Source organism: Artemia sp. Qi Xiang Cuo, chromosome 13 (assembly GCF_049724085.1).
Source record: "Artemia sp. Qi Xiang Cuo chromosome 13, ASM4972408v1, whole genome shotgun sequence".
Lineage (NCBI taxonomy): Eukaryota > Metazoa > Arthropoda > Branchiopoda > Anostraca > Artemiidae > Artemia > Artemia sp. Qi Xiang Cuo.
The window spans coordinates 60,353,017-60,375,589 of NC_142806.1; the positions used below are offsets into that span (position 1 = coordinate 60,353,017).

Sequence of the window (22,573 nt, forward strand, 5' to 3'; positions counted from 1 at the left end):
AAAAGCCGCCCATTTCAACTCTTTTAAAGGTGCCAAAACAGCTATAGAAATTGGGCACTGTGAAAAAATTAAGATTTCAAGTCCAAAATCACTTCATATGTTTTTACCCTGGGAGATGGCAATTACTGCGGCATGGCATTTGAAATCGTGAGTATTACAAGGCTTAACGAAAAAAACTACCTACTAGGATAATTACTAATGTTGAGAATGTACGGCTAATAAATATTTCAAATGATTTTACTATACAAGAGTACTGAAACACCACAGCCATTTTGTTTCTACCATATTTCTACTTCTCTTGATGAATAACAAATAAGACCAGTTTCCAGCCAGTGACTTGTGATTTTTTGAATTCATGAATAGGCTCGAATCTGTTGTAAATTGAAGCTGTGATTTGAGAAAGACTGATGAAAACATTAATGTTTGCGGTCAACATTGATCGCGCCGGCGGCGCACCGCCGACATCTTACCGGTGGCGCGCCGCCGGCGTCTTATCGACGGCGCGGCGTGCTGTTTTTTTCCCCACCACCACCGGGTATATATATATATATATATATATATATATATATATATATATATATATATATATATATATATATATATATATATATATATATATATATATATATATATATATATATATATATATATATATATAAAATATATCATGCTTCAGTTTTAAAATATAACATGCTCCTGGGGAATTTTAGGGATTTTTGGGAGAGTTAATGGACTTTCTGCATAAAAATGGACTTGGCACAGCCTCCAGCCTCAAAAAAAGGACTTTAGGGACTTTAAGAGACTAATTCCGAGCCATGCAATAAATCAAATAAGGATGGGCAATAGAAAAATACATCAACCTAAGTATATTAACTGGGGAAAATATTTCAACTTTCTTAGAATCCCTACATTCCGAGAATTTTAGAGGATATACATTGTATGTACTTTGAGAAACTAAGAGTCTTATCCACTATTACACCAAGATATTTCACAGACGGTACACGCTCAATACGGTAAGATTCAACATTTAATTCCTTTAACCAAGGATAATAATTTGGCGATATAGAAAAAAATTACCCAACAGGATTTCTTATAATTCATCTTTAGGTGGTTACCCTTTATCTCCTTTTCCATCCTTGACATACTATCTCTTGTCATAGTTAGCAATTCACTTTCTGTTCTTACTGCCACCGTAAGACATGTATCATTCGAAAACAGAATTAAAGCTGGATTAGAGTCCCGTTGTCTTTGGGCCCTTCCAACTTCAATATACAGCCCACAAAGTACGAAGTATAGGTCATTAACATATAATGCAAACCATAGCGGTCCCAAGGGGGACCCCTGTGGGACTCCACGCCTTACTTTATGATCTATTGACGAACCTCCAATGTCACAAAAAAGAACTCGATCTTTAAGATAAGAAACAAAAAGTCTCAGAGCATTCCCGCAAATGCCTCCATTTTCAAATTTCTTCAATAAGATCAAATGGTCACAAGTATCAAAAGCCTTTAATATATCTACACAGTAAATGGCTTGCCACCAGCTTTTAGGGAGGCAATTGAAATAAAAAATACATACATAGAGAACTCGCTTTAAATAGAAATGCTGGGATAGTTTTATAAACCCAATTTAAGATCATTTAATACAAAGAAAACCAACTAATATTTGTTCTCATTTTAGACCAAGTTCAATCGACCGTATCAACAAAAATCAGGTTAGTAGATAGCCTGCGTCAATCGCTAGGGAGAGCAGTGGCGATTCTGGCCTCTCTTGCGACCAGGCAAGATCTTGATTAGCACCCCTCCTTCTGTCTCCTAAAAAATTTTCAGGCTAAATCTTAACAAAGTTTTAATTTATTAAAAAAATCGTTTTCAATTTATTACTAAATTGAAAATTTCTGTTTTAATTACTTCTTAGTTTATTCCTTAAATAATTTAATTGTTATTAATTACATTAATTTAGCTATTTTAATTAGTGTTATTTAATTGTTTTATTTTTTATTTATTTTATTTTATAAATTAATTACTAATTTATTATTCATTTTCATTTACTAACTGCACCCTCTTCTTTATTTTAATATAAATAAAATTAAAAAATACGAAATGATTGTAACCGTTAGATTATTTATTTGAAATTTTGCGCCCCTAAAATTTCTGCACCCGTGGCAAGTACCCCCTCTGTCCCTCCTCTAAAACCATCTCTGAAGGAGAGATCCTTGCCAAACCTGATTTTGAATAATATTTCATTTGTTCTGGCTTTTTTCAATGTTTCCTCTGCCTTGTTACAGTACATTACCAAAGATTAGTGGGTTTTTTTTCTGTGCTGAGCACTGAGGAAAGTTTGGCGGAGGTCCTTGCTCAAATATCTGCTTTATCTTTTCGTTTCGCTTTATTCAACTGGCTGAAAAACAACCGTTTTTTTTTTTTTTAGTTTTTCACTTTTTTTTGTCAAACCTCATGTACAGCAGTGTGCTCTTATAACATATCCATTACATCGAGATCGATGCATAGATAAATAGGTATTCATTCAGGGACAAAAAACAGCAGCACCTAGAATCAGGTCCCGGTGATGAGAGTATGCGAACAATCCAAAGAATATCCAAAGAACAATAAAGAAGAACACATCAATAAACAATAAAAGCACATCATATACCCCTCCCCCCCCCCTCCACTCAAGGCTGGCCAGGAATGCAGGGAGAAAACGGCCAAGCTTTAATGAACTTGTTAAAACTGGAAAAGCTTAATCTTACCTGAGTCAAATTATGAATGAGCGTAGAGTTCATTGGATTTTCCGTTTCTTCAATAGAATAGGCTATACCACCCACTGAGAGCCTTTTAAATTCCATTACATTTCTAGTTAATGTCCCAGTTTTGTCCGAAAACACGTACTTCACCTAAAATATGTCGCTCATTAACAGAAGAATAGGATTTGCTTAAAATACAAAAAAAAAAAAAAAAAAACAGGGAGTGTTGGAAAATGTCCTGTAAATTTTGTTATATACGGGTAAAAAAAAACAATTTTTTACCTATGTAGCTACTAGAGCTACTAACAATAGTCTACACCCAGTTTTGAAATCTTTTGAAGACGCTGCTGCATGTACTGGGGTCACATGCCACGGATGGGAGAGAGAAAGCTGAGAGGTGATGTGTGGCGATGGACACCTATTGGTCTCCGCAAGTCGCGAGGGCCGAAAATGACCCTATTCTGATTTCTTGAGAAAGTGGCAATGCTAGCGAGGTCATTAATGGGGGGATCTTTGGCATCGGGAGTGGGACAGGTTAAGCTGGGGATATACCGTTACTACCATTTTCTCCCCCAGTCGTAAAAGCAGCTCATTTTAAGCAAGTAAGAAGTAACTAGAAATATTAAGCGACATAACATTGTAAGAATTTACAATTGACAGTGTATGTAACAATAATAAAACAAAAAGAAAATAAGAGAAAAAATAAATAAGAGAATTATGAAATTTTCAGGATGGTACCACATTTTTGCAATTGTCACCATGCTGAACCGGGAAAATGAATAAGCAAATTAATTATTTGAACTTGGCAACGTTTCATCTGTAAAAATTTAAACATTAATAACCTGCTGATTCCCAAAAATATGTGGTACCATCGCCTTCCAATATAGCTTAGCCTTCGAAGGAAACCTAAACCTTCTTAACCTGTTTGTTTCCAAAGGGTTTTATTTATTTTTTGCTGAATTTTCACCCAAATCTTTCTCATATAAAATTAAATCATTGATTTTCTGTTTTTGAAAGAAACGATAAGAAAATAAAATGCATACAAAAAACCTTGGTAGAAAAAATGTCTAACTTCAAAATGCTTCTAAGGTAATAAAAATTACTCAGTTGCATGCCATAATACTTATCTAAAATATTTAAAGCTTTGTCAATGTCCAAGTCACTAATATGAAGTAATTTGCACTAAAAATATATTTGAGCCGGGGATTCCCCAAAACTCTTTTCTAGGCGAACTTCCTCTAAGTTGTAAGCTCAAATTTAATAAAGCATACACGCATTGAATCAGTATCAAACTGTAATCTTTTTTTATTCTAGAAAAACTAAATGTCAAAATGGAACAAAATAAGTTTTTGGAACATTTATAAACTTTTAACCTCTACAGGGGAGACCCCTTACTAAATGAAATGAAAACATAGAAAAACGGGTAAAAGTTTTATTCAGACAGTTAACTTTGGAAAAACAAAAAATTTTTGTGCGAAAACAATTAAAAGCCTGAATATTTTGGCTTCGGCTGAATAATCTTTTTATTCAATCTTTGGTTTGATTTTTCAAAAATCTTTCATCTGAAGACATATAAGACATACACAATAGCATATAGCACTCACCTTGCCTTGTACTTTGTTGCGTGAATTATCATACTGGACTTGATAAAAAAAAAAAAAAAAAAAAAAAAAAAAAAAAAAAAAAAAAAAAAAAGCTTGATGCAATGTGAATTTCTTTAGTTTAATTTTTGTTTTGAAAAGCGTTTGCTTTTTTGCATCTTTCTGTGTGCGTCTTAATTTTCATTGATTTACTTTCTATTTTTCCATTCCTTCCTTTTTCCCAATAATAAAGGCTTCCGGGCGTGCAGCCAAAACATTCGGACTTTCATAATTATTTGTGCAAGTTTTTGTTTTTACGAAGTTCTTATTAGAAGCTCTACCCGTTTTTCAGTATTTTTATTTTATCTTAGTTATAAATGGAAAAACAAAGGTCTATGGAAAGGTCTAAGATATTATTTAGGCACAAACCTTCCCCTTAAGTACAATAACGTTATTTATATTATACTCTAGGTTTTGTTCATGAAATATTATAATGTTCCCATTTTAGTTGCCAAATTATCAAGCTGTAATTTCAATATTTGATTCGCTTAGTCACAAATGATTATGATTATGATATGATTATGAATATGATTTTTGAAAAAGGGGAAGTACTTAACGATTTTAGGAAAACCTTAATTAAGCCACTTTATAAGAAAGGTGATAAAAGTGAGTGTAGTAATTACCGAGGCATTAGTCTGGTCTCTGTAGGTAGCAAATTACTTAGTAATATGATACTTTTTAGACTGAGAGATCCTGTACACAAAGTTTTAGGAGAAGAACAGTGCGGTTTTAGAAAAGGTAGAGGATGTGTTAACCAAATTTTCACTCTTAGGTTAATAATTGAGAAGTGCCTGAGTTTTCAAACACCTTTGGTCCTCAGTTTTTTAGATTATGAGTAAGCTTTGGATTTTGTTGATTTAAGGCCTTTTGCAAAGGTTTTATCCTTATATAGTATATCAGATAATTGCATTAAAGTGCTTAGTGCTATGTACGAGAATAATACTGCTGCGGTTTAGGTAGGAAATGAGGTTAGCAGCTGATTTTGTATTAAATCAGGAGTTAAGCATGGTTGGGTTCTATCCTCCTTTGTATGGATTATTTTGAAGGACTTTATCCTAAGGAGCACAGGAAAGGCAAAGGGAGATCACGGATTCAAATGGAGAGGAAACAGTGTCTTTGATTTAGATTATAATGATGATTTAATCATTCTAGATAAAAGTATAAGAAAAATAAATGAAGTTTTAGAGGTTTTGCGAGTTCAGGGTACTAGAATTGGTTTGAAAATTAATGTTAAGAAGACTAAGTCACTAAGGCTAGGAATAAGTGACGATGAAAAGGTGACGTTGGGAAATGAAAAGATTGATCAGGTGGGCAGCTTTACTTACTTTGGTAGTTTTACTAGTAGAGATGGTGGGAGCAGTGAAGATGTTAAAAATAGAATAGCCAAGGCTCAGGGTGTTTTTTCACAGTTAAAAAAAGTCTGGAAGAATAGGAAGATAAGTCTGCAAACCAAGATTAGAATATTAGAAGCTACAGTGATGACAGTGTTCAAATATGGCTCTGAAGCATGGACGCTCCGAAAAGCGGATGAAGATTTGCTAGATGTTTTCCAGAGAAATTGCTTAAGTTTTGTTCTGGGTACCCGGCTGACTAACCGTATTTCAAACAATAGGCTATACGAAAAATGTGATTCAATACCGCTCTCTAGGGCTATAATGAAAGAAAGGTTGAGGTGGTTAAGGCACGTTGTGCGGATGAAGGATGACAGATTGCCGAAGATTGTTCTTTTTGACCAACCATCTAGGGCTAAACGAACAGCAGGTCGTCCCCGTCTGGGGTGGGAGGACGTCATAAAGAAAGATTTAAAGGAAATGGGAACCTCGTGGGCAGGTGTAAAAAGGGAGGCTTTGAATAGATTGGGGTGGAGGAGGAGCGTGCGTAGCTGTGTTGGCCTCAGGCGGCTTGGTTCTGCGGTGAGTTGTTAGTAGTAGTAGTAGTAGTTTTCAGTAAAATTGAAATAAAGACGGTATTCCTAACGTCGGAAACGCTAACGGCCTTTCTAACATATAACGTAGTTCCTATTCATTCACTAGCATTATAGATCTCATCGAAAATTACTTTTCAAGGTTTTCTATGTTCATGATTTTGCTTCTTCGACAATCGACAATTTCTTAAAATTTTATTTGCCTAAAACTACTGTAACTCCATACAAACTGTAAAGTAAAAAAAAAAGTAAGCATGACGGCACTAGACCCTTAAGGTCCAAACCGGCGGTGCTAATCTCCGTTTCGTGGCCCTTCAGCCAGGAAGTGCTGGGGAAAAAAACGTAATGGGAAGTGCAATGGGGAGCTGGGGAAAAACAAAAAAAAACATAAAAACGGTGCGCGGTAATCAATACAAATTATTTGCTGTTTAGAAACCCGTGCAGTTTCCATTACGGATTGCTCTGAGAAACAGAATTTTCTCGTGTTGTCAAGTTGGATTTTTAATTTTTGGTTCGCTTAGCCACGTCTAAATTTGGAACTGATTCCCCTGACAAGTAGGACTTACAAACAGTTAATTACCTGTCCTAGTTCCTCATTCAAATTAGAAGTCCTTGCCATAGCCGGTGTATCCGAGTCTTCATGATACATACCAAGATCAACATTCATAAATGAAGCCTGAATGAAACGCACCACCTCCAATGTCACTTGCAACGATATTGGTATCAAATTGTTAAACAAAATAATAAATGTCAACAAATTATGCCCAATTGTTATAGTAGGAGATTCACTAAGGGCTAAATACCAATGATAAAATCCAGCTGTTCGCATCCAAATTTCATTAGCTATTGTGGCAATTAAACATATGACTAAGAGGGAGAAGAAAAGGAGCAGGATTTGGAGATTAACGATTCGCTCCACAGTTGATCGCTTAAGTGGAGCTGTGGTGGAGTTCATAAGGAGCTTGGTTTCATGTCCAGTGTATACCACAAGTGCCATTATCCATTTGGTATTACGGAGCTTTGCCCCTCGCTGAAGAATTTGGTCGGGTCCAAGAGGAATAATCCTTAAAAGAAAAAAGTGATAGTAAAAAAGAAATACTGGAGTTAATATCTCGTCTTCCTTTATTTAGACTAAGCCTGAATAAAGGTGCTGCGGGGTGATAGTCCCCTTTATGTTGCTGAAAGGTGTTTCTGAAACTCACTTAAATCTTCATTCAGCTACATACGTGTAATTAGGTATAAACACGTTTCAGGTATTATGAAGAAGATGTGGTAGGTCCTTTTGTAGGCGGGATGGGGGGCAGATGCCTCAAAGAGAACAATTTAATGCCCAAGTATCTTAACTTTCATTGAGCCTTCAGATAAATATAGAATGTGTTTCAAAGAAGGCGAGAGGAGGGATAGAATTTGATTCCTAATTCCTCCTGATTCTCGAGAATGTTTTTAGTCTATGCCTTCATTTTTGGTGCTAGGAAGGGGGCGGTGAGAGTACCACTCCCATTGTGACAGTCTTTTTCCACGTAGCATAACATATTATATTCACATGCCTACCGGCACAGAGGTGGAAAAAGCGAGGCTGGGCATCATGAGCCGCACCAAAAAATTCTTGGAGGAGGGGGGGGACAAGTACTACCAGTAGCTTTGTTTGCAGCGATTTTAAATGATAATTTAAAATTGATAATAAAATGATCTCTTTTCCTATTTATATACAAATTTTCAACGTTTTTAAACATATGTAAAAATGTATTTAAACATCAGAAAACCCTTTTGGGGAGGTTACTATTGTTTCAGTATCATAGGAAATCAAAAGTAACACAGAACTTCCATTCATATCAACAATATTACCCCTCTCCGTCACCTCAAAATTTCATATTAAAAATAACAGTAAGAACTTATTTAACAAAACTACCGTTCATCCAAAATTCCGACTAAATATTTCAATTTTGTCCAAAATTTTAACTACAGTCCAATATTTCAATTCTTCAACAGAAAACTGAAAAAACGGGATGCTATCAAACAATATAAATTGAATATATAATACAATATACTATAAATATATATGGATGCAAACAATTTAGCAGGAAAGGATTTATGGGACCGTTGGCGCATATCAAATCTTGTTTAGGTCTGGCATGACTTGAAAAATGACCCGTTTTTTCAACGGGTCAAGTTTTTTCAACTGAAAGTAAGGAGCAACATTAAAACTTAAAACAAACAGAAATTATTCCGTATAAGAGGGGATTTCCCCTCCTCAGCCCCTTGCTCTTTACGCTAAAGTTAAAATTTTAAGTCCTAATTCCTTAAGAACAACTGCTGAAACACAAGGGCCGCTGAATCGGAATAACAAGCTTTTTCAAAGCACTAAAATTGTTTAGCACAACGAGCGAAGGATTGAGGGGGGAAGCTCCCTACTAATACAGAATAATATCTGTTCTTTAAAGTTTACTTTTAGCTTTAAAGTTGTTCCTTACTTTCAGTTTTTTTAAAAATGATTTTTTTTTACTTAATTTACATGTAAGGATTGATAATGAAGCTCTCTATTTGAAACTCTTTGTTTTGCTAAGTTCACTTCGGTATTTCATGGCGATGAATTTACATTAAAAAAATCCACTAAACAAATTTAAAAAGAAAAGTAAAGAGCTATGTAAAACCAAAGATGAGCAGAAATAGAGTCAAATAATAATTTAAGCGTGAAACAAACATAAATCACTATTAGAAAATCAATGGGGCTAATGCCCTGTAAGCCCTTTAAAGACCAGAAATTGATTTGCGATCCGCTGAAAATAATTCTTTGTTTCGAGCAGTAAGCTTTTCTTTGTCATAATATCAACAAAAAAGGAATGAAAATCACCATAATAATCAAGATTACAGTAAAGTGCTAATGAATGTAGATTGAGAGTTCAGTACATACCGATATTCATTCCTAAAAGTCTCAGCAATTTCGGATTTTATGGACGTTATAGAAGAGGAAATGTATTTTGCTTTCAATAAAGCGCAAATGATGACCGTTCTGACCCTCATCATGTCACAACCATGAATATAGACAAATATTGATCAACAATTTCATTATAAAAATCGTGCATGGACAAACTGCCGAAAATGGTCTACTATTTCTATTACTTCTTTATCAATTCTTCTCTGCGTCCAGAATTATCAGAACTTTCCAATTCCAACTGATAAACATGCTATATTTATTATAGTTTATCATTCAGAGCAGGATCTGAGTTACTTGCTGTTTATACAGAGTAGCTTTCATAAATAAAACAAGAAGCGTTTCTCTCTTATCTAAGAAATAAATAAATTAAGTGAGGTCCCCTGAGAAAAAGAACCTGCTAAAAATAGAACTGATTATCTATTAGAGATACACGGAATCGCATCAGAAGTATACGAGAAAGACACAAGGAAAAGTTTTTTGTAAAATGAACCGTAGTTGATATACAATCTAAAAGAATATAAATAAAAACATTTACTAAAAGCCCTAAACCTTTTTTTTTTTTTTTTTTTTTTTTTTTTTTTTTTTTTTTTTTTTTTTTTTTGATGAGTACAATGTGACTCTGATTCCAATCAAAAACAAAATTTTGCTACAACGAAAGCAAATATAACGAAAGTTGTCATTTCTGTGACTGAAATAAACCAAACTAAAATAAATCAATTTTGGATCGCCGATCCTTTTGTACCTCAATTTATTTTAGTTTGATTTATTTCTACTACTACTACCACTGGTACTACTATTAGTACTACTAATGCTACGACTAGTAATACTATTACTACTACTACTATTGTTATTATTATTGCTAAAACTACTAGCAACTCCCTGCAGCACCAAGCGGCCTGAGGCCAATAAAGATGCACAGACTCCCTTTCCTTCCAAATCTAATTAAAAACCTCTTCCCACTTCATTCGAGGATGACCTATTTTTCGGCCAAAAACAAAATCTTTGAAATTTTTTCATCCTTCATCCACAAAACGTGTCCAAGGTATCTCAGCCGTTTTCTCATTGCAGTCTTAAACGGCGTTCACATGCATGTCTAGCTAGAATCCCATGTCTAGACACGTGTCTAGCCAGACTTCAATGTCTAGGCAACGACCTTTCACAAGTAAAATTCGGTGCTTAGCTAGACACACTAGACAATGTGCATAGCTAGACTTCGAGTTCTAGACTCTAGAACTCAATGTTTAGGATTTTCGATTACAGCCAATCAGAATGTGTCAAGTTCCACTATTTTCATCATCTATGTTTACACTTTTAAACTGAAATTTAATTTTTGTTTTCTCATTAATTGTTTTTTTTTATTTTAGGTAATTATGCAACACTAGACACAATAGTGAAGCACACTAAGGCAGTTGTTTTGCTTATCTCATCCATTATCTTTTGACAGTAAAAAAGGATTACAATTTTGAAAGTTTTGCCCGCATAAGCTCTCTTGATTGGCTAGAAATGACAACTGTAATCTAATTGAAACTAAATTTGTAGTTTTAGCTAAGCACCGAATTTTACTTGTGAACGGTCGTTGCCTAGACATTGAAGTCTAGCTAGACACGCATGTGAACGCCGCTTTAAAAAGCAGGATAAAACCGTATTTTTCATAGACATTACCGTTTGAAATACGGTCAGTCAGACGGGTACCCAAAACATTCCATAGGAAAACCTTCAACAAATCCCCCTCCACCTTCCGAAGCATCCATGTAAAAGAACCATATTTGACCACTGTCAACATTATAGCTTCCAATATTCTAATCTTGATTCGGTTGATTATTTCAGTTCTATTCATTTCAGGCACAAAAATGACAATTATTGTGAATTCAGGACTCTTACGGTATAGCACAAGCCCCCCTTTTCCATTACAAGGCACATATTTAAAATTTGCCAATTCGCAGTATTTACGCCCCCATCCCCAAGGTTTGCCCCAGGACTGAAACAAATCAACCATAGTAAGTCAAAATGAAATAAATTCAGTTACGAAACGCCAGCCGACCCAAAATTGAAAGATATGCCATTCATTATAAAAACTCAGCCCCAAGTAATTGCAGTTTCAAGTTACTACTGAAAATGATGTAACAAAGTCAATATCAGTATATAACAGAATCATAAAAGTCAAAAGTTAGAAAAATATAAATAATACATTTTGATTTAGACAATCAGTCAAAACCAAACTTTATCATTTCGTACTTTCTAAATAAGAAAAGCTTTGGACAAGATGACTAGCAAATGCCACTTTAAGTCACGAAAGAATATCAGAGTAAATATCAGAAAAAAATAGCAGAAGAAAAAATAGAATATCAGAAAAGAATATGGAAAATCGAACAAAAACAGAACAGAAGCAAAAATATGAAAAAAAGAATTTAGAAAAGAATACGTAAAAGGACAATGAATTGAAGATCAGAAAAGAAAATAGAATATCAGAACGAATATCAGTTAGGAAATCATAATCTTTAATTCTTGATATGATTTTCCTGATTATGTTTCAACATGATAGGTGCGAAGCGTATGATTTCCACCAGAAATCAAAGAGTCTGGAAAACTTATGAGTGGAAACTGGCGTTAAAGTCAAAAGAAAGATTCCCAATGACATCTAAAATTTCAAGAATTTTGTTTTAGCTTACCCTAGACTAATACTTACCTGTCTTTTTAGCTACGTTAAAATGTTGATGAGGGTATATAAAACAAAATTTCTTCACAAGTGAGCCTACCAGCTTAAAGTCTAATAACCTACTTAATCTACCAAGATTTTCACCAATTAACCTAGGCCTGCATCACGCACACTGGAATTTGATTTAAAATAATTTTTTGCAACTAAAAATGGTCACACATTACCATTTCAAAGAAAATTCAGCTTTCATCCTATTGCATTATGGACTAATCATAACTAATATCCAATTTTCGGTAAATATTTATATTGACTGACAATTCAGATAGCTAAGAAACAAAACTTACCTCTAGGATCAGAATTTCGGTAAATTTTTCGCACTTCATATTATTGACCTAAGAATAAAGTAAAGATACCATTTGATGCCTTTTTTATGCTCTTTCCAAATTTAATAATCAATTTTGTTGGAAATGAATTTTAACCCCACCCCTATATATACCAATTCAGGGCACATATTTGCACATTAAGGGGGGGGGGGATAAAGTTTAAACTTACCACTCATTTACATAAAAAATAAAATTTACCCCACCCACCTAATGTGCAAACATATATCCTGAATTGGTATATATAGGGGTGGGGGTAAAATTCATTTCCGACAAAAATGATTATTATATTTGGAAAGAGCATAAAAAAAGGCATCGAGTGGTATGCTTACTTTATTCGTAGGTCAATAACACGAACAATTAATGAAGTGGCCAAACACAAGACTGTGTTTGGCGCTAGTTGTGCTTAATTCCTTTCTTCCCATATTATATCGCCAGAGATCTAATTTTTATAAATTTCCCATTCTCTTTGCAAGAATTTTGCAGTCATGCTAAGAGAGTAGGACACACATTTATTATTTACAATCCAACATGCATTAAATAAAAACTTAAAGAATGTAAAGGAATTTACATTTTCCCAAAATGCAAAATTTTGGGAAAATTTTTTCCCAAAATTTTGCTAAATATTCCTCCTATTGATGAAATGGGAAGTTTGACTGCATCAAATCGAAAGTTGACTAATCAAAAAATTTACTACTTAAAATAAATTTACATAAAAAATTTGTCTAGAAATTCCATTTTTGAAGATACGTTTTGATAGAAGTGGTTTTATTAAAAATTTAATATGGACTTCGTGAATGGAGTCAGTAGTAAAAGTTTTAGCACCTATATTTTGTAGATACTTTAAAGAATTTTTGTTTTTTGGTAAGAATTTTTAAATAAGGAGGTTATTTAGCTTTTTGGCCAAACATTTTACTCTACAGGCAGCCCCATTTTAGAAGTAGCCCCACTTTCAGTTAAAATTATAATATCAAAGTAGCAAAAATATGTAAGATTTCACACAAACAGTTTCAAATGATAAAAATACAATAAAAATATTATTAAAGAAATATATATCATTATTCTGTATTTCTAATATAATTTTACTCTACAGTAGTTTCTTCTAATTATTCCAGTAAACGCAAATACATACGTATAGTAATCATTACACAATACACACGTAAATGCGGTGTTAGTGATCTAAGAAAAGCTGTGGTATTGGGGATTTCTGAGAAGTCATTGAGTCATCTACATATATCTTCAGCTTCAGGGGGAGTGAATATGGTGGGGGTGAATACGGGAAAATATGGTGGGGGTAACTTAATACCATTAAAAGGAAGAAATAAATATTTAAGGAGGTTAAGGTCACAGAGTAATCCATTTTTGTCGACGTGTAGGGTAGTAAGGATTCAGAACCATATATAAAACCGAAATTGTAAGAAGTTGAAGGATTTGAAAATTTTTGTATTGGTGTATGAAGAAAAGATTGAACGGTGAAAGTACTGAATAACAGAAAGGGCTATAACGGGAAAAGACGGGGCACTTGCCCTGGCTCAAAAGATAAAATAAATAACCTAACGGTTATAATCATTTTGTAATTTTTGGAATTTTATTTTCCTTAAATTAAAGTAGATGGTACAGTTAGTAAATGACAATAATGAAAAAATCATATTGATTAATTAATAAAGTAAACTAAAAATAGTCAAATATTAATAACCAAAATAATTAATAAAAATGAAATAGTTTAAAAAATAAAATAAAAAATTATTGATTAATTAATCAATTGAAAATTATTTGTTAATAAATGAAAACGTTGTTAAAATCTGGCCTAAAAATGTTGTGGGAGACAGGAGGGGGGGGGGGGCAATAAAGATTTTTCCAAAGGCGCAAGAGAGCTCAGAACCACCACTGCTGAAGAAAAGAATCACTACCCACTAGGTATTAGGAACGTCGGGAAGTACGTCCGTTCGACAATGCACCAAGGACTTTTTGGAGAGAGGAGGGTTAACAAGATAGGAGAAGAGAAGCTCAAAAAGATATACAGGTTATAGTTGGGAAAGACTGCATCTTTTTTGTGAATTCTTTTTTTACATGCTTTGTTTAGCGATGAGTCATAGCCCATGGGCTGTAACGACGGGACATACCACGTTTTATATCGAAAGGCAACCAACACAACCTATACTTTCCAACTTTATAGAAACCTATAATGCCTTCAGAAAGCCTATAAGGCCCAGCAGATAATTACTATCGATCTTACATTCTATTTTTAGTCGCGTTTTCAGGCTCAGCGGGTTTGAACACGGGTTGTTATCGTCTAGTTTCAAGTTTCTAGTTTTTCGTCTAATTTTGTCTAGTTTCAGTGGTTTCGAAGTTTCAACCCCGTGTTTGATGCACTAGATGTACTGATGCACATCTCTTGATCCACAAGACGAGAACCACCCGTGTTCGAGGACGGGTTGTTCACGGCTCAGCGGGTTCGAACAGGGTTGTTCTTGTCTAGTGTATCAAGCGTTGTACAACAACATTAAAACTTAAAACGAGCAAAAATTATGCCGTACATAAGGGGGAATTTTCCTTTCTCAACCTTCGTTTTTTACGCTAAAATGTAACTTTTTGAACCAATCTTTTAAGAACACTTCCTGAAACATAAGACTGATTAATTGGAATGAGATACATTTTTAAAGTAATAAAAAACTTGATTGTAACCAGCGATGGTTGAGGAAGGCGCAGCCCCCCCCCCCCCCACATATACGGAATAATATCTGTTCCTTTTAATTTTTTATTGCTCCTTACTTTCAGTGAAAAAACTTTTTTTTATCTAATCCCACATAGAGTAAAGTATTACAAAAAGAACTGTTTTTACCTAAAATGCCTTCAGAGCCTTTAAGGCCCAGCAGACAATTACTATCGATCTTATATTCTATTTTTAGCTAACGTTGCTTGTCTTCCGGGAAACCATTTTAATTGACGAATAAGATGACGACACGTAGAGAACAAAAGTTAATAAATAAAATATATTAGGGGGGAATAACTGTTCTAAAACACTTCGTACAGGTCTTTTTGTAAATAAATCCTGCACTATTATAAACGTTTCTAAAAACTTGCGGGAAATATATATATTCCCGCATATATAGAAATATATATATATATATAGAAATATATATATATATATATATATATATATATAGAAATATATATTCATAACTATATACATATATAGAAATATATATATATATATATATATATATATATATATATATATATATATATATATATATATATATATATATATATATAAATATATTACTCAAAATATACACAAAATAGTATCCCATATAGAGCACAGCATCACAAAAAGAATTGTATTATTACGAAAATACGTGCATACTAATGTATGAACAATTATATTTAATAATCGTGGCTATCAATAACCATAAATTCATGGCTATCGACATTCTGGTCTTTTACGCCCTACTTTTTCAAAATATACAAGACAAAATTTAAAATAGTGTCTAAGGTTACACGTCAGCTCACCATTAATTTATTGGATGGTCATTCTCCCTCCATTGTTATCTCCTCTTTTTCATTTTCAAGTGTTTTCTTGGACTCATCATCACCCTAATTACTTCGAACAGTTACATATTTTAAATTCTGAATTACGCATTGAATCTTGTGTTTCTTTTTCTCTCAGATATGACATGAATATGTTCATTCATAAAATCAAAACCATAAGATCAGATTTCAATCCAGTTTTATGTTGTGCATCCATCTTGAAGTCCCTATCAGATAAAATTCGGCTATGTCATTCTTATGGACAATTTAAAAAACAGCTTACCAACCACCTCTTACACCCAGACAGTTCTCTCCTCCCTTTTTTCCCCTCTATCTTTCCTTTTTAATTTGTTTATTTCATTTATTTTGATTGGCAAGGTAGTTTTTGGTGTTGTTTAGTTTTTTTTTGTTTTTTTATTATTGTCCTTCTGTTTGATTTTAGTGCTGTTATGTTTAGTTTTCCACTCTCACAGGCCAAAGAGCCTTTGTGAGGGTCTAAAGTTCTGTAATACTTTCTGTGTTTCTTTTAAATCAATTGATTGATAGTAAATAATGTATAATCGACTTCCTGGCGCTGTTAAACTTAAGACTTGACAAACGAATGGAGGACGATCCGCACTCTCAAGAAAGCGCCAGCACCAGTGTCCGGCAGTGCCAGTAGACAGCAATTTCTCAGTAAACAGGACAGGATACTGAGACAGAACACATACTCTTACAAAAGGTAGAACTTCGGAAATAATCATTTACTAACATACTCCCCTCCCCTTAATCAAAGTCGTTATTTATCTGAATAAGTATTTTAGTTTAATATCAATTTTTACTCGACAAATGCAACTTCTACCCAAAAAAGGGTATGCTCTCAATATCTGCAGAATAGAGAGATCAAGTGTGGAGCTCAGATTCACGGCATTGCGATTAAGGGCCATTTCATTAACGCACACAGCCGACTAAGCTAATGGGGCTTGTTAGCAAGTTCTATACCTTTTGTATATTTACAAATAAAATTAACCAGTTTCAATTAAATGGGTTTTTCTGAACCACTGTATATAAATATAATATAGTATGATCATTCCCATTTTCAACCATTATACAAAGCCAGACCGAGATGCAAGTGCTCCGGAGAACAATTAAACAAATATAAACATAAGCGAAGTTAGATTTTTTCACGTGTAGACAATTCAGATTTCTCTTGAACGCGAAACTTGGCTTCATATTTGTAACACTTCATAAGAATCTAATCTTAAATTAATTTATTCTAATACATATATAAAAATCGGTAATTAGTAGTGTAATGTTATTATTAGATCTTTTTAGGAATTACAAGTAGGTTTCGAAGTCTGAGTTGGTTTCAAAGGGATTTGAGAAAGTTTCTACAAAAATACGCGTTCCAGGGTAATATACACGGGACTGCTCATGACAGATTAAATGAGAGGTGCTGTTTGTACGCGCCGAGGATGTAGCGCCAAAAATCACTGAGCCGTAATCTTACTGTTATAGCATAGGCAACGCAATAGTAAACGCTGCCTAAGTAAAGAACGATGTTGGCACAATGTTTTATTTATTTAGACCAGGGCATTTGGTATCGAAGGAGTTGTCGTGGAAACTTGGAAAAGGGCTCATTCGATTGGAAATCGGAACGGCTAGTGCCCTTTTTAATAGTCGAAAGTGATTGGAGGGCAAATAACACCCCCTCCACGCCCACCATTTCCCCAAACACATCCAATCAAAATTATAACATAGCCATTTTGTTCAGCGCAGTTGATTTCCAGATGGCAATTATGTTTTTGAGGAGGACACTCCACCACAGCCCTCAGGGTAAGGGTTGTAAGTTATGCCCCGAGGCTATATAAGGTTTTTTATAGAAAGCTTTGTCGTAGAAACTTCAAAAAGGGCTCATTCCATTGGAAATTCAAAGGGCTAGTGCCCTTTTCAAGGTCGAAAGTGATTGGAGGGCAACTGACCCCCCTCTCACGCCCACCTTTTCACCAAACACATCCAATAAAAATTTTGAGATAGCCATTTTGTTCAACGTAGTTCTGGAACATTAGACAGTTCTGGAAATTAGGTCTTTGAGGATGACAAATCCCCCCCCCCTTCACAGCCCTCAGGGCAAGGGGGGTAAGTTATGCCCTGGGGCATATAAGGTTTAAATAGAAATTGTTGTCGTAGAAACTTCAGAAAGGACTCATTTGATTGGAAACTGAAATGGCTAATGCCCTTTCAAATAGTCGAAAGTGATTGGAAGGCAACTAACACCCCTTCCACGCCCACCATTTATCCAAACACATCCAATCAAAATTGTGAGATAGCCATTTTGTTGAAAGCAGTCGAAAAGTCCGGAAATTATATCTTTGAGGATGACACTCCCCCCATAGCCCTCAGGGCAAGGGTTGTAGTTATGCCCTGGGGGAATAAGTTTTTATTGAAAGCTTTGTCGTAGAAACTTGAAAAAGGGCTCATTCGATTGGAAATTCAAAGGGCTAGTGCCCTTTTAATAGTCGAAAGTGATTGGAGGGCAACTAACCCCCCTCTCACGCCGACCTTTCCCCCAAACATCCAATCAAGATTTTTAGATAGCCATTTTATTCACTGTTGTTAAAAGTTTTAGAAATTAGGTCTTTGAAGATGATAACCCCCTTAGCGTCCTCGGGGCAGGGGTTGTAAGTTATACCCGGGGGCATATAAGGTTTTTATAGTGATGTTGTAGAAACTTCAAAAAGGGCTCATTCGATTGGAAAGTCGAAGGGCTTGTGCCCTTTTTGATAGTCGAAAGTGATTGGAGAATAACTAACATCCCTCTCACACCCACCATTTCCCCGAACACACCCAATCAAAATTTTGAGATAGCCATTTTGTTCTACGTAGTTAAAAAGCCTGGAAATTATGTTTTTGAGGATGACACTCCCCCATAGCCCTCAGAGCAAGGGTTGTAAGTTATGTCCTAGGGGCTTATAAGGTTTTTTTTTATAGAAAGCGTTGTCGTAAAAACTTCAAAAAGGAATCATTCGATTTGAAATTGAAACGGCTAGTGCCCTTTTTAAAGTCAAAAGTGATTGTAGGGCAACTAACCCCCCTCTCACACCCACCATTTCCCTCAAACATATCCATTTAAAATTTTAGGGATACCCATTTTCTTCAAGATAGTTGAAAGGTCCTGAAATTATGTCGTTGAAGATGACAACCCCCCAGACCACTAAGGGCAGGGGTTGTAAGTAATACCCTGGGGCATATGAAGTTTTTATAGAAAGCGTTGTGCAAAGTGCAAATTATGTTCTGGCCTTGGGAAGGCATAGGGGTTTTGAGCCCTACTCATGGTAATTTTTGCTCGTTTTGAGCTTGACCCGGTTATTTATTATAATTTCTGTTCGTTTTGGGTTTCATTTATTTATCGATGCCTTGTGGCAGTTTCACGCTTGGTAGATTATTTGATTTTATTTTTGCTCATTTTTGGTTTAATGGAGTTCTTTAGTTTTCTTTGAAAAACTTATTTTATGAAAAAAGTATTTTTAATAAATTATTTATATACACTGCTCTGAAGTCACAGACATAGTCAGCTATGTAGGTAAATAGGTAAGATTCAACAATCTACAATAACTGTTTTAACATAATTGTGACAAAGCGTTGGCCGTTTGCACTAATTTGTGTAGGTCTTGGCATGAGTTTGGTGCACAGTTTTCTAAATAATTTTGGAATTCCAAGATATTTCAGGTATCTTTCCTCGTCTCTACTCTATGAATCGAATTAAAATCGAAACAAAATCGAATTAAAATAAAGCAACCTACTGTTGTCCAGGTTCTTGAAAATTTCCTACGAATTCATAGAGATGACGGTTGGGAAGTTCACAAACAACAGTGGCAGACATTTCTCGAAGATCATTAGGGTTGACAACTTTGATGGTCGACTGCAGGCCCTGACGAATTTTCAAATTAGTCTCCCCATCCAAATTCGCTGTTTCAATGTAACACATGCATTGAGGCTCGCTAAAGTAAAGCAAAACTAATTACTTAGGATACAATTTCCAGAGAATAGAATGAAGACAAGAAATTTTTTCATTCCATAGAATTTGACCAACTATAGTCGTTTAAATAAGATGAAACATCTACTTACATGCTCAGGTTAAAGGAGATCGTCTCAATTGTTTGAATAACGACATTTTTTAGATGTACCGTATTCACTGATGTACCGGAACCAATTAGATCGTTTGACTTTTAGACTATTCTCTAACTGTCTCGGAAAACTCCCTTCGAATCATTTCAAAATGGACATCCCAATTTTTATGCTTCGTAAAAATCCATCCTTTTAACCATGAGAAAACATAAAGGCATAACTATAAGAGACTTTAGAAAAAGAAACATGCTGATGTACTCGCGATACTTTCTGCTTTTGAGAAGTTTTTCGGCTACCTTGAGACATTGTTTTAGCTTGTGAAAATTATCAATTCTACTAAATAACAATAAAGCCAAAAACGATCATTTTGAAAAGCTGAAGATAGCACAAAAGAGTAAAACAGGAAATACCCTTTCGGATAATAACTTCTCGATGATTGACTCCCACTTAGAATCCCATAAACAAACTGAGAAGCTCCACTGGTAACATTACAAATTCTGTTTGTTTGAAGTTGATTAAATCGTATCAAACTTTATATAGACAGGACTAAAATTGTTATAGAGACTAAAACATCAAATCAATTTTACGTAAATAGCTTATCGTCAATCGGCGTCTCCCTTAGAATCTCAAAAACAAATTGAGGAGCTCCATTGGGAACAGTTTGTTTAAAATTGATTAAATGGTAAAAACAATTTTAACAAGCAAGACATAAATCATCTACGAGAATAAACCATAGAATTAATTATACGCAAATAGTTATCGACAATTGGCTTCTCCTTTAGAATCCAAACACCAAATTAGCGAATTCCATTGAAAGCAGTATAAATCCTGTTAGTTTGAAATGGATTAAATAACACAAAATTTATAACTTACAAAATAACACGTTCCAATAAAGAGAAGAGTATATCATTTCTACAACCATCGCATGTTTTGTTTTGCTTTAGTAATAGAACTAACAATTTCGTATTTTTCGTCGTATTCTTTTATTTAAATAGCTATCGTAGTACTAAAAAATGAACGCTTAATTCTGCTAGTTTTACAATCACAAAAGAAAAAATAGAAAATGAGAAAAAAAAGTCACTTGTTAATTACGCTTACAAAATGGCAGGAAGGAGTTTAAAAATCCGTTCGTAGGACACTTAACGGGTTGTAGTTTACAGTGATGCCTAGTACAGATGCTGTACTGTACTGTACAATTTTGTAGGTCTGTACAGATGGTGGATAAATGGAACGGTGTTTCTCGTTTGCTAATAACGTTTTCACGAATTTCATTACAAATCATGTCTTCAAGCGAATAATGTGGGCAAGTTCAAGAGCACTTTCGTGGTTGCTGAAGCGGGATCCAAGTTTTATCATAGTAGCATGTTTTTGAGCATCTTCTACTTTTGCTGACATGTAAGCAGTGTTTTCGGTTTGGGGACCCCAAACGGGATAGCAATACTCGAGGATAGGCCTGATGTAGGTTGTATGTGCCAGTAGGATTTGGCGATCAGAGAAGCCCAACCAGCGCATACTTGTTAAACTCTGGATTAAGTAACGACCTTTGCGTGCAATAATGTCAACATGGAGCTTAAACGAGCAATCACACCTAGAATTGTTGCAGAGAAAACAGATGGAAACGGTACATTTGGGGCAATAATGTCCCGATTAACCGATCAAAGCGATCAATTAATGTCACCTGATCAATCTTGCTGTTACCCAACGCCACCTTTTCATCTTAACTTATTCCTAGCCTTAGTGGCTTAGAACGACCCAAAAAAGGTAACAAGTTAATGGTCTTTTAAGCTTCCTTCAGGTATATACACGCACAAATTTGAATAAGAAATTTAAATATCAGGAGGGTGGATTAGGATTTTAGAAATGCCTAGGTGGTGTATGGCCAAACATCAGTTGGGAACCACTGTTCTAGATCTTTACCTGTTTTCTGAACTGAGAGTAGCCAATTATACAGGCGGATTGCTACATAATTAATTCGATGCATGCTCATTTCGCCTAGGGTTAATTTGATTAGGATGAAATTAAAATTAGAGACTATTCAATAGAATCAGCTGATTTCCCTGTCAAGATTTCGCTCCATCGGAAGAAGAAAAAGCCCCGAAATAAATGGCCACGCATTCACCTGAATCTGATCATAGGATTGTCAGCAAAAACCTGCTTCTTGGTGTTCAACTATTAATCTTTTTTTTTACTAAAAGTAAGGAACGGGGGAGGGGCTGCCCCCTCTTCAGTACCTCGCTCTCCACACTAAAGTGTTTTTGATATTTTAAAACACTTAAAATTCTAATTCAACGACCCTTGTGTTTCAGGAGTCGTTCTTAAAGGATGGGGACAAAAAGTCAAACTTCAGAGTTAAGAGCGAGGTACTCAGGATGGGGCAGCCCCCTCCCCTCATCTATATGAAATAATTTCTATTCTTTCAAATTTTTAATGCTGCTCCTTACTTTCAGCTGAAAAAACTTGATTTTTTTTATTAAGTTTCTTATCATTTTTCAACTAATGCCGGGAAACCTAGTTCCATGGTAAAATAGATTCTTCCCACGTGAAAAACCCCCAGAAAATCCCCAGGAAGGGGGTATTTTCGATGGAAGGAATCAGCGAATGATTCCACCTGAAAAAGTCTTCTTAGCATATTTTCATTTGAAAATTTAATTTCCGAC

General features: G+C 34.7%; 1 protein-coding gene across 3 annotated transcripts in view; it reads right to left on the bottom strand.

The window, feature by feature from the left end:
• The window catches only part of ATP8A (ATPase phospholipid transporting 8A1), a 200,294-nt gene that overhangs the window by 91,433 nt on the left and 86,288 nt on the right, over positions 1-22,573 (bottom strand). For all 3 annotated transcript variants that reach the window (XM_089099369.1, XM_089099370.1, XM_089099368.1), the window contains exons 6-8: positions 19,592-19,789; positions 6,888-7,371; positions 2,750-2,893 (exon numbers count right to left, since the gene is read on the bottom strand). In XM_089099369.1, the coding sequence (XP_088955495.1) occupies positions 2,750-2,893; positions 6,888-7,371; positions 19,592-19,789 (826 nt within the window). The remainder of the gene's footprint in view (positions 1-2,749; positions 2,894-6,887; positions 7,372-19,591; positions 19,790-22,573) is intronic.